At 40.4% G+C, this 13,636-nt stretch overlaps 1 protein-coding gene across 1 annotated transcript in view; it reads right to left on the reverse strand.

Annotated features, from left to right (window-relative positions):
- Positions 1-6,001: 6,001 nt before the first annotated feature.
- Positions 6,002-13,636, reverse strand: part of CWF19L2 (CWF19 like cell cycle control factor 2) — an 81,083-nt gene continuing 73,448 nt past the window's right edge. Inside the window, exons 17-18 of the mRNA XM_054051351.1 lie at positions 11,930-12,031; positions 6,002-11,011 (exon numbers count right to left, since the gene is read on the reverse strand). Coding sequence (XP_053907326.1) covers positions 10,871-11,011; positions 11,930-12,031 — 243 coding nt within the window. The 3' untranslated portion in view covers positions 6,002-10,870. The remainder of the gene's footprint in view (positions 11,012-11,929; positions 12,032-13,636) is intronic.

Consider the following 13,636-nt stretch of genomic DNA (forward strand, 5'->3'; position numbering starts at 1 on the left):
CCTTGACAAAACGAATAAAGCTATGGGCCATAGCTCTAGGCAATTTTACACATACTGTAAGTTTATATTATACTTGAAAGTCTCTGTAAGTACTTATTAGTCTGCACTAATAAAATTTTCACATTTCCCCCAAATACTCCAAACCATCCAGATAATTTCTTGCTGTTTTTTCAGAGATTGGCACGCATGCAAGTTATCAAACATTTTGTTCTACCTCTTCCTTCCTTATTCCTGACTTGCCTATTTTCTCCTCTGAAAACATAATTGTGTTCAGAATATGGTCCAAATTAGTCTTTTTTTACAATGATAAAGCCAAAATTACTTCACCTATCATTTGTACCATCAATTATTGGCAGTTCTTCCTAACTCAGCAAGGATGCCATACTTTTACTGCCTTCCTCTTACTGTAGATGTAGAGGACGGTCTTTCAGCTCCTGGTCTTTTACGACCCTGTAAGTCACTAGATCCACCTCGCATCTTAGTCCTTCTGATTTTATCCCTATATATTCCTGCTATGTCCTTACCTAGATCTCTAAGAATTTGCCTTTTCATAATGCAGGAGTGGATTATCATCCCTCCCATTAAATGCTGCCCTGCGCTGACCATATCAGAGCAGGAGGAAATGCACAGTGTTAAGTGGCATCTCTCACAAGCTCTAATTTTTCTCTAGGTCATTCCTCATTAGCAAAATGGGAGGGAAATGTATGAATTTTCCTCTGCTCCGAGGTCTTCTGGCTAAAGCTTGAACTCTTTATAGCATGGGTGGCTCAGTTATGTGACTGTGCAATAGGCAGCACAACAGCATGCCAATAGCAATACGACGGTCAAATCCTAAATCATAATGTATTTGTTGTATTCGAGAAACAGTTTCAAAATGTCAATGCTAATACTGTTCCTTTCTCATGATAATCAGTAGAAAATCATTTCAGAGGCCTATGACAGGATTTTTCTGTTAACAGAAACCACAGATATCTAACCTGTCTAAGCAACCAAACATTCAATTCAAACACTATGAATGTTTGCTAACTTCAAGACCAGCTTATTCAAATCTAAAAAGGTTCTTTCCCGTCTCCAAACTATTTACACATCTTTGAATTACCCATTTTAAGTAATAATCCATCAGGAAACCATCCTTCATAAGAATCAGCCCTCTCTTCATGACAATTTGTTGGACTGACCACTCATAGAAGCTGAAGAAAAACACACTTGACTTCTGACCAATACAAGCAATAGGCTGGAAGTAGGTCTTTAAATATAGATAAGACCAGAGATTTGAGCCCCAGCACAGGAGTAAGAAGAATTTTATCCAGAAGAATGACTGCTCGTTACCTTTAGCACAAAAGAGATCTCTTCACCTTCAAAAGGCTGGAGAGAGAATCAATGCCACCTATGACTACGAGTGGGGACTACGAATCAGTGGGAGAGTCAGACCTTGCTATCTCCAAACAAAATGAAACTCTGAATTAATTCATTTCTTTAATCAAAGGACTGAAAGGAATCGAAATTTTCTGCCAGGCATGCTGTCAAACTGACAAAGTGACTCAGCAAGCAAAATAATTGGTCTGTAATGTGATTATATTTGGGGATTCAGGTTGGAGTTTAGACATGCTGTTAAAAACTAAACTGAAATAACAGATTTAACACAAAGTTGTCAGGCCTACATTTTTAAAAGGTCCTGCTGTCTGTCATTATACAAGTGACAACTCAATGCCAAAAATAATTGGCTGCTGTGTGATAGCACTAGGGCTTCGTTAGTAAATATCCTTAATAAGCTGATCCAGATGTTGAACTTGGTCCCCGAGAAGGTGAGGGTGATAATTCCCCAAGACCTGTCCTCTTGCATAGTGCTCTTCCTTTAGAACAGGGAGACAATCAATAACCACATAACCCATCTCCAACGAACAGCCCCCTAACCCCAAGACCCCTCTTGTTAGGAAAGGGGACAAGCACGGGTTTCCAAGGACTCTCCACCATCAAGCAGTGTGAGTCTACTTAAGTAAGAGGAATTCACATACAGAGATGCTAAACATGATACCTTGCAGAAGTGTCCTTGCTGGCACCCTCAAATTAGCAGATGTACTACAGTCAAGGCCTTGTAGGGAAAAAAAACATGCAATGAGAACTGGGTAGGCAGAAATCTTCTGGGAGTCTATAACATATTAACCAGAAGTTGTACAAAGATGACTGATTTGATCAAGCAGCGTGTATAGGCTAATTTAAGAAAATGAAACATCACAATTTTATTGCCCTAAATAATGCAGCCATATGTGCAAACCACTCCAGGACTGCTAGCGACAGAACTGAGGAATCACCTGATTATAAAAGCAAAGAGAACTATATGAGAAGCAGAGAAAACAAGATCTCTTTTAAAAGCATATATTAAGAAATGTTGTATTGTTATTAGCAAAACACTTGTTAATGGCATGATCTTTCATGTAGGGGACCTTAAGCTAAAGTTTTCTAGTTAAAAGAAATTCATTGCTGGATTTGTAAGGTTATTGACAATTTTTTCCACCAAAATAATCATACCGAATTTGGCCTCCTTGGTGTAAAATAGATTTTTGGATTATTTCTTTAATCTTCTGTGAAACAAAGCCAGGAACAGAAGGCATGTTCTGTGTCTGTGACACTAGAAACACTTAGAAATGATTTTTCGTCTCCACATTCATGGCTAGCTGTTGCCTGACCTCTTGCTTCTGTGCATCACAAGTCAGATTTTATTCCTAAGCAGCATTAGTTCCTGTTACTGAAAAAAAAAAAAAAAAGAAAAAATTGATGCCACTTATTTTCTCTTGCTTATTTCCTGTAAAATTGCAATCATTACAGCCTTTCTGGATCTCTGCTGATCATTTTTTGTTTAGACTTCCAAATCATAGAATAGTTTGGGTTGGAAGGGACTTTAAAGATCACTTAGTTTCAACCCCCCTGCCATGGGAGTTCGAACTCCCACCAGATTAGGCTGCCCAAGGCCTCATCCAGCCTGGCCTTGAACACCTCCAGGGATGGGACAGACACAACTTCCCTGGGCAACCTGTGCCAGTGCCTCACCACTCTCATTGTATAGAAATTCCTCCTTATGTCAAGCCTAAATCTGCCCCTCTCCAGTTTATACCCATTGCCCCTCGTCCTATCACTACAAACCTTGGTAAACAGTCCCTCTCCAGCTTTCCTGTAGCCCCTTCAGATACTGGAAGGTCACTATAAGATCTCCTCTGAGCCTTCTCTTCTCCAGGCTGAATAAGCCCAACTCTCTCAGCCTGTCCTCATATGGGAGGTGCTCCAGCCCCCTGATCATCTCTGTAGCCTTTCTCTGGTTCCATATCCTTCTTATGTTGAGGATTCCTCCTACAGTTCCATATCCTTCTTATGTGGAGCATTCCAAAACTGAACACGATACTCCAGACAGGTCTCACAAGAGCGGAGTAGAGGGGCACAATCACCTCCCAAATCTGTGTAAGTGGCTTGTAATAATGGACAGTCAAGACTGACTCCTTGGATTACATATTAGTTCCCCTGGAAGTGGTAACAAAAATATTCCTTTCCCAATCCTACACTCCAATGACAAAACAACTAAACTGACAAGCAAAGAGGTACGCAAATTCCCTAGAAACCATGAGCTATGGTCAAATGCACTTCAGCCTATTCTCCAAAGATCCAGATTCCAGAGCGCAGGCTGGAGAAGACCTATTATATGTTCATATATCCTGGTATAACATACACTAAGCAAATTAAGGAAGCTGCAACTAGCGTTATAACAGTCCAATTTATAACATGGATGTGTTTTTTCTTCTTTCAGCATCTTGCATCCAGCTTCTCTGAGGCTTTTTTTCAGAGGAAAAATATCCTATTCAGCGTCCAGAGTCTTCTTGAATGGAAACATCTCTCATGTACTTTCATTGTTTGTGCCTTTTGTGCTTCTCCATGCAGAGCTCTTGCAGCCAAAGGCTGCAGGTACCAGTGGGAAGGCAATGTTGCCACAGATGTCTGGTCTCTGATGCAAATGAAGCCAGCATCCTGCCACCAGATGGCCAAACTCACAAAGTAACCTCTTCCTTCTTTAAACAAATACCATCTTCTTATATTTTCGCATACCTGATACCTTAAAAATAAGTATTAATGCTTAAATCATAGCAGTTCACAGAAACCAAATATGATAAACAGGTTCAAAGACAATGGGAGAAGTGAGCAGCCTCACCGCGAACTCACTTTCTAGGAATGCTGTGCAACTTTTGTGTATCAAGAGCAAGAAAATGGTGGAGTCCTCACAACCTATTTGCTTGTCCTGTCTTCCCATCATTAAAAAACAATCTAGTCTTTTTACCACCATTGCTCCATTAGGTAAGGACTCATTAACCTTTTTAAAGTTAATTATTTAATACACCAGAATCACATTACTGTTCTCATCTACGTATATTCCTGTTTGATTTGTATTAAAATGTACTAAGGAAGACAACCAAACCACTTAACTGCAAGACTGAACTTGTTTTTCATTAGTGGAGAGGAAGACAAAATTATCACAGCAGTTCCCACCAAGATTTGATTTGGAAGTTTTGCACAGAAGCTAAAAATAAAAGACTGCGGAGTCATAAATCATTTAAAACAGTTCTCGTGGATAAGGAGCACTAAAAGGAGGACGTAATCAATTGAAGTGAATGGAATCTCAGGGAGGCATATGGAGTTAGGATCTGAGAAGGCCTTCTGGTCACTCTCAGCAACCCAAAACCAAGAGCTGGTTTGGGGCTGGGTTGGGACAGAGAGGTGATTAATGGCAGCCAGCACAGCTTCACAAGGGGCAATCCTGTATGATCAACTTGATGGGTTTCTATGATGGGGTAACCGCAGCACTGGACACGGGTAAACCAACAAATGTGATCTATTTGGACTTCTGTAAAGCCTTTGACATGGTCCCCCCCAACATCCTTCTCTCTAAATTGGAGAGATACAGATTTGATGGGTGGACTGTAGGGTGGATAAGAAACTGGTTGGATAGTCGTATTCAGAGAGTAGTGGTCAATGTCTCAAAGTCCAGATGGACATCTGGAACAAGTGGTGTCCCTCAGGGGTCCGTACTGGGACCAGTGCTGGTCAATATCAATGATATTGACAGCGAGATTGAGTGCATCCTCAGCAAATTTGCAGATGACACCAAGCTGAGTGGTGTAGTTGCCACACCAGAAGGATGGGATGTCATCCAGAGGGATCTGGACAGGCTGGAGAAGTGAGGTTCTCATGAGGTTCAACAAGGCCAAGTGTAAGGTCCTGCACCTGGGCCAGGGCAATCCCCAATTTCAGTACAGGCTGAGAGTTGGGGTTGTTCAGCCTGGAGAAGAGAAGGCTCAGAGGAGATCCTATAGTGACCTTCCAGTGCCTGAAAGGGGCCTACAGGAAAGCTGGAGAGGGGCTATTCACAAAGGCTTGTGGCAATAGAATGAGGGGCAATGGGTATAAACTGGAGAGGGGCAGGTTTAGACTAGACATAAGGAGGAATTTCTTCACAATGACAGTGGTGAGGCACTGGCACAGGTTGTCCAGGGAAGCTATGGCTGCCCCATCCCTGGAGGTGTTCAAGGCCAGGTTGGATGGGGCCTTGGGCAGCCTGATTTAGTGGGATGTCCCTGCCCATGGCAGGGGGGTCGGACCTAGATGATCTTTAAGGTCCCTTCCAACCCAAACTATTCTATGATTCTATAATATGCTGAGACAAGGGGACAAATTCACTCTATCCAAAGGGACAGCAGCTACACAGCTGTCAGAGGCAGCTGTGTTGGTCAAAATCTTCAGACATATGAAGTCAATGTTCGTAAAGAGCTCTGGAGATTAAATTCCTGAGGATTAAGAGTTCCTTGGAGAGATGCACTCTTTTTTCCAGTTTTAAACAAAGCTTTTATAAGTTTTTGCATCCAGTAGGAAATATAAATGCTGTTTACTCACAGAATCTTCCAGACAACCACATACAGAGACAAAAACTACTTACACAGATGTGAGGTGAATTCCATATCATCTATTTCTGTTCCGATACCGGCCAAAGTATTTTTCCTCTAGAAAGAAAATAACCCCAAAGCTTCCCATTAAAGACAACACAACAGGAAAAGCAGAGAGCTGGTTCACAGGAATCTCCTGAAAAGCACCTCCTGCTTGTAAAAAGGAGATAATAGCCAAGTTCTCTGTCCACTCCCTGCCTTCAAAAGCCTGATAAGCTGTTTGGGGCTTTTAAAATCCTGAGTGTATGTCGTAATTGCAGCTAACATTGCCCCCAGAGTTCTCAGAACCAGCCAACAGTACATACCTCTTAAAGTTAAGGAACTGGTTTGGAAATCGCTGCAAGTACTCATGGCACGTAATTTCAACCAAGTCTCTCAAAATTTCTGCTGGGTGGCGGTCCTTTCCCTACCTGCTGATAGCAAAGGACAAAGAATGTAGATAACCTGCTCCGAGACCAAGTATGGACCAAACTGGGGCATCAGGGTGGGTTAAGATGCTTGTAGTTAAGGATGCCCTGCAATTACGCTGTCCTTTTAAAACACAATTCTAATACTTTAGAGGTTCAGATTAGATATTATGAAAAATTTCTTCATGGAAAGGTTTATCAAGCACTGGCAGAGGCTGCCCAGGGAGGTGGGTAAGTCCCCATCGCTGGAGGTATTTGAAGGATGGACAGATGAAGTGCTTATGGATATGACTTAGTAGTGGACAGGTACAGTCGGAATTGATGATCTCAAAGGTCTTTTCCAGCCTAGGGGTTCTATGATTCCATGATTCACAGATAAAGTCTCTGAATAGACGGGCAGCTAGGCAGTTGTGCAAGACTGATCACTGAGCAGGATACAAGGTTTAAAACTACAAATCCATCAACTTCTACAATAGAGAACTTATTTTCCAAAGATTTCCCTGGGACAATCTGGGATTGTAATATTAGCTTTGAAATACGGGATACAAGGAAGGCTTAAATCCCCTTTTGGAACCAACTTCCAGTGGTTCTTAACTTGGTGGTAAAATTTATACCAGCTTCCCTGTAAGGGTGCAGCAGCATGACTTCTGTTGAAGGAAGCATGCTACCCTTCCTTATCATTTTAACTACATAAATAAAGGCAGCATTTAGAAAAATAACATTACTACATAGTTACATCAATATGCACATGAAAATGGCAATGTTAGCAAGCTGGGATTTCTCAAGCTTGTTCCTTCATGCTGGATGAGGCTGCTTTAATTTGTAACAGCTAAAAAAAGGCACTTATAGCTATAGATATTAAGGATCTTGTTTCCAAAACAGCATAAGTACACTTAAAGTAAGAGTATCACAGCCTGTCTCTCCACATCTTTCCATCCAGCAGTCAAGCTGAAAGTAGAGAAAACATGCCTTAATGGATAAAAATACAGAAGACAGGAAACGCTGAAGAAATTTCAGCCAAAGGCAGAACCCTTAAGGGACTCATTAAAATGTTTCTTCTTTCATAGATTTCAAGAGATTTGTGATCTCTTGCCATGAGACTCACCATTTATTTTAACATGTTATTTTCCAATCAGATCTTGTATGAAATATAAAACAAGTTCATTGAACTCAATATTTAAAAATCCCACTAAATCAGATTTCATGATGACTCTGTGAAGAACTCATTGTTTGGATTCACGAACTGATAAATCAACTCAAACAGATCTAAGATTGAATGTTGCTATATTGATTTTCTAGTAAAGCAACAAATATCCACGTTGTTGTCTTTCAGGTATTTTAACAAGTACAAAGCAACAACCCACCACTGTTACACCAAAACTGCACTAAATGCAGCATCTCACTGTCTTACTCCGGGAAAAGGCAAATGGAATGTGGACATATATGAGAACTACCTGTCTGGAAGAACATCAGTAATCAGTAGAAAGCTTTGCTTTCCATTTTACCTAAGTTTACTTCAGCTTTTATCAATCTCATTTTACATTACCCTGGTGTACATCAACAAAAGACTTCAGACAATCACTTTGACATCAACCAACCGCTGGTTATGGATAAGGACAATGACACCATGGTGGCTTTTGCACTTTGGTGCTAACGGTGTGGCACAAATTCATGGTGTTTTCCTTCAATGTGAGCAAAAATAACAACCTCAAAATGGGGGTCCTTAATACGAAGCCAACTGTCTCATGCTTCAGGCAGCTTTGTACAGCAACTGCATGGGTCTGAGGAAAACCAGGCTGAATAGTTCAGTCTGAGAAAAAGTAAAGAATAAACTGAGCATCTCACAGGAACTTGTTCACCAAGACAGACCCAGGCTGGGAATCTTCAAGGTATCAAGACCATGATGCAGGTCATCTGCACAACTATAGCATCCATCCCAGTTCCCTCTAGAGAATTTAGTGGCAAGCACAACTGAATAAAAAGCTCTTAATTCTGAATTCCTGCTCAGAAATCACCTAGGGACTGATCCAGCAGCAGCAATGGTGCTGTGCTGGTGCAGAACACCTTCCCTGAAACCTCTGAATGACCTGGAACGCAGGTGGGAGGATGCAATTCTTTCAGCATAGCAAGGAGATACAAAGGAGAGGAGTACTCTTAAGTTCAAAAAAGCTAACTTGACAGCAGGGAAACACTGCATTTCATGCCAGGTACTACGCAGAAGAGTAGCAGCACCTACGAATTTTTCTCTGACAGGGCAGCACATGGCTATGTTCTAACACCTGTTAAATCATACACAGAGATTCACTTGAAGAGAGACGTTCCTTTTCCTCCCCAGTTACACCAAAGAGCACATTGGAGCATATTTATACCAATGTAAGAAATCCAGCTTCCAATACCTCTTCTCCCTAAGGACACCTGAATTTACATTTCCCCTCTCTTAGCACCAAAATAATTTAGGTATTGGGTATTCTTTCAGATGAAGGAGGTCTATTTAAAATATTTTAATATTTATAAGAGTAAGGACTGAAATTTATGCTTACCACGCCTTCAACTTAAGTGCCCTAACAAGCTGTATTCACTCTCATGGCCTCATGAATATTTAGAGATACTTACGAAGAGGAAAAGCTTAACCTGAAGATATGCATGTCTGGTCTGTAACCAGTTACAAGAAGATGCTATTCTCAGCGTATGTAGTAAGCACAATCTCCTATTCTGAAAACTTCCAATACGGGGAGACAAACTTTCCTGTATCACTAGCTTGAGATTGTCACCCTTGCTCCACATTTCACAGTCCTTTCTAGTCCAAAGAGTATCAGTAGTTTGGCTGAAAGAACAATAAAACGTGCACAGACTATGAGTCAGAGAGGAAGGCTTTGCTACATACAAGTTAGAAATCCTTTGTGAAACAGCACATTCCTTGAGGAATACAAATTTCCAGCAGGAGTGATATAATTTAGAAAATCTGCATCTCCAACACAGCACTGAATAAAGAGTTTCCTGTGGCCTTAAAAGACAAGCCACCACTGCTGCTTCCTGGCTATTCTCCAGGAGGGCAGACAAGACCAAAGGCAACACACTCTTTCAATAAAAATTATTTTTAGTCATGTTTTACACCACCAAAACTGCACTTTATCTAAACTTGCTTCAGCACTGCAACCTTCTAAGCAACTACCAGAATCTACTACTTTATGTCCAATTTGCTCTGTAATCTCTCCAGTAGCCTAAGAAAGATCACAACTTTCTGGAGGACAGTAAAACTGGCCCTTTTATTCATGGCTTGCAGTACAAGGCAACAGATCAGCAGGAAGAGAGCGGGAAAGATGCTGGGATGTGATGCACTGTGCCTTAACGTCGGCTATGCTAAGGGCCTTTCATTTGTCACTTAGAGCCTTTCCCTTTAGAACTGCATTTTTTTGTTTGCAAGCTTGCACCCTTTCCCACATCCACTGGCAGGATGCTGCGACAATGTTTTCATCCTTGTTGTGTTCTCCCAGCTCTGCACCTGCAAAGCTCGAGTGCACTATATCAGGTTTCCCATGGAAAGTGATTCACATCGATGCGAGAATCTCCCTTTTGCCCCCCCTCTCTCTTTCCTACCCCTTTTTGTAACTTTGACACACAAGAAAAAAAACAAAACCTAGTGAATAACATGGTAAATAGTAGTCCTTTAAATAGGGAACAGGCATTTCCCAGTGACACCCATGTGAAAAGCTTAACAATCAATTAAGGTACAACTCTTGCCTCTGATCAGAGTGTGCTCCAATCAGCACTAACAGCATCACAAGTAGAAACAACCAGCAGGGAGTTTTCAGATGAAAACTATACTGTTATTATCAAAAATTACTATGGTGGACCACCTGCCACACTGAAGAGGATGCCCAGGAGAGAAGAGTCACCTGGGGAGATCCCCTCAGATTTTTTTCTTCTTTCACTGGAGAGTGTTTTTCCTTAAGGTTCTTCACCACTCAGCATCAGGTTTATCGATCACATCATACTCGAACATTTGCGTTTCTACAATGACCTCACCTTTAAGAACACAAAGACTCAAAATCAGAAAATAATTTTCTTGTACAGCTTCTGTACAGCAATGTATTTGTATTAATCACAGTTTTCTTAAAATTTACGCCATTTTCTACAAAAATTCACCGTGATAATTAAGCACTGGCTCCACGCTAAATACAATACAAAAACAAATCAGTTTCCTCGAAGACCATAAAAACTCCAAAAGCACAAGCTACGTTTTGAAGCAGTTCATTAGCCACATAGATATTTATTCCTTTGGCTCAGCTAAAAAATGAAAAATTAAAAACACTGTACATTTGTGGTTTGTCAGGCTAAAAAGTTCATGTGATCCACAGGTAATCAGCAACTAAACAACATCCTACGTTTTAAAATATACATAACATCGGTGTTATTAGTAACTTATGAAATATCCTTTATTATAATTTATGGCTTATATAGTCCTTGACTGCAGGGATGTGCTCATTCTTTCTTTTTGGTAAAGTCATACGGTTTCCACCACTGTGCAAACTGCAACACCTTCTTCCTCTGATCCTCAAAATTCTGTCTGATTCCTTTTCTCCAGAGCCGCGGTTCCAAGTCCAGCATGCCACCAATGATTTCCTTTGAAAGGCGAACAAAGGAAGATAATGATAAATGCAAAATTACCATATCACTGAACATTATTTTACTCTAGAATACAGGAATATATATTCTCAAATGATGAAATTATTTGTCACTGTTTTCTTCAAGTATTCTGAAGAATTTCTTTATGGAAATTCTCATACTGATTCAGCAATTAAAACTGCAGTTCTTAGACGGTTGCCTTGGCAAAATTCTTTTAAGTACAGCACAGCAATGCACGGCATAAATATCCTATAATTGCAAGACTTAACATATTAGTACATTTGTGACCACAAAGAGAAAAGTTCAGAAAAAATAAAGTTGTCCACTTTGCTCTTAGCAGTTCTTGAAATAAGTTATACTTCTGCCCAATCACTCTAAGTTTTTGACTCTAAGTTTTTGCAATATTGACTTTTACAATAAAAAACTGCTGTGACATAACAATGAAACAAAGACTTATTGCAGTTCTTCCTGTATATACTATAATCTTTATTTTACATGGAGTAACTTGACTACACATATATTACAGTAGAAATTGTCTATGTGTAAGCACCCTAATTACACAAGCAGAAGCCAGTACAGCTTATATGAGAATAATTCGGTGATGAAACACCTTTTTTAATTTACTACTTCTTAAACAGATGCAAGCATTTTCCACCCACTAGGCTATATGTTGAATATACAGAGTTCCTATTAATTTAAAAGACACACAGACCTAGAATCACATTCTGAGTATCAGCGAGTGAAGAAAGCAATTATTCCTTTATTCAACAAGCTAAGTTATGATGACTCACCAAGAAAAGCCAGCTAATAGATTGGGATAAAGTACATCAAAGTGACGGTTCTGAACTTGTTTTAATTACTTAAATTTTACAAAATATAGTATAATTGGTAAATTGATCTTTTACATAACAATACCTTTCCAAAGTAATGAGGGAACTTGTGTTGGTCTTCAATAACATGAGCAAATCCTCCTTGAAGGCCAAAGTCCACAGAAAAGTATGGTAATCCTTTAGGAACCTATACACAAAGTCACATTTTTTAGACATTTAACAGACTGCAGGCATTTTGCTAACCTCCCCACAACTTAAGGAATTTGAAAGTGCTTTTACAGTTGACAGTATCACATTTCATTTTAAACCACCTCTCAAACCAAGCATGTGTAGTATAAAATCGTGACAGAGAACAGTAAAACAAGTAGACGAGGGGAAAGAATAACATACAATAAGCAGATTAAGAGCCACTGAAAACTGAAAAGATGATTGCTGGGTGGCAGAACCTCCAGAGGACACTGCTGCAGCACCATGTAAGAGACCGGGAGGGTCCAGGGCAGCAGCAGGTACACTGAGCAAATGCCTTCCTGACTTCACACACCTGAATTATATGGGTTGAGTAGAAATTTTAAGACAACCACCAGGAAGTTGCATTTATTAAAGATAAGGTGTTGTGTGATAACAGGAAATATTTACCCAGAGGAAAAACTGACACTCATGGGGAAGGGGAAACACTTCTATGGAGAATATACTACCAGGAAGCCCCACTATGTGACTGGAAGTAATAATTAACTTGCCAGTTCAGATAATTTCATAATTCAGTTGGCCTACAGAGGGGAAGCTGGTTGTCCCGTCACAAGCAAAGACCCTTCAATCTGACAACGTGAGAAGTAGATTCATTAATCAGTACAGTATTGTAAGTAATTTCTGCTGTTTCACTGCAACAAGTTATTTTCTACTCCCTTAAGTGCTGAGGATGTTCCTGTAGAGATAACATTTAAAAAGGCTCAAATTCATAAGCATTTTCTCTGCTACAGTCCAGAGTCGGGACCATTTCCACAAAGCAAGTTCCATATATTTCTTGAAAATGCACTCTAAAATTAATTAAGATTTAATACAGAGGGGCAACATCGCACAGCAAGAAACATAAAACATTTTAAATTAACTAAAAAAAAGTAATTAAATAAGGAAAAAAAAAAACGGGTAAGCGGGTGACATCTTAAGAAAAAAAATCAGCTTTATTTTATTTGTGTCCAGCAATGTATTGGGTCTGGCTGGGATGGAGTTCATTTTCTCCACAGCAGCTCATATGGTGCAGAGTTTTGGACTGGCGACTAAAGTAGGGTTGATAACATGCCAGTGTTTTGGCTGTTACTGAACATGGCTTGCTGTTGGGTCAGCTCTCATGGCTGTGTCCACTCCTGGCACATTGCTCATCCCCAGCACCCACACTGCAGCGAGCCAAGGGAGAAGCAGATGAAACCTTGGTGCTGTGCAAGGGCTCTGCCTCTGGACACTACAGTCCACATTTTTGCACAGAATGTGCCCATTAGATTAAGTTTTAGTCATGTATGACCCTCCTTCCAGGCACCACTATCTTCCAGTACAACTCTCCAACTTCCCAAACCTCAGCTCAGTCTCTAAACTATCCTCTTATATCTTCATGAACACAACATGGGAAGGACGGGATGTCATCCAGAGGGATCTGGACAGGCTGGAGAAGTGGGCCTGTGAGAACCTCATGAGGTTCAACAAGGCCAAGTGCAAGGTCCTACACCTGGGTCCAGGCAATCCTTGATTTCAGTACACGATGAGGGATGATGTGATTGAGAGCTGCCCTGCAGAGAAGGAC

Source organism: Cuculus canorus, chromosome 1, assembly GCF_017976375.1.
Source record: "Cuculus canorus isolate bCucCan1 chromosome 1, bCucCan1.pri, whole genome shotgun sequence".
NCBI lineage: Eukaryota > Metazoa > Chordata > Aves > Cuculiformes > Cuculidae > Cuculus > Cuculus canorus.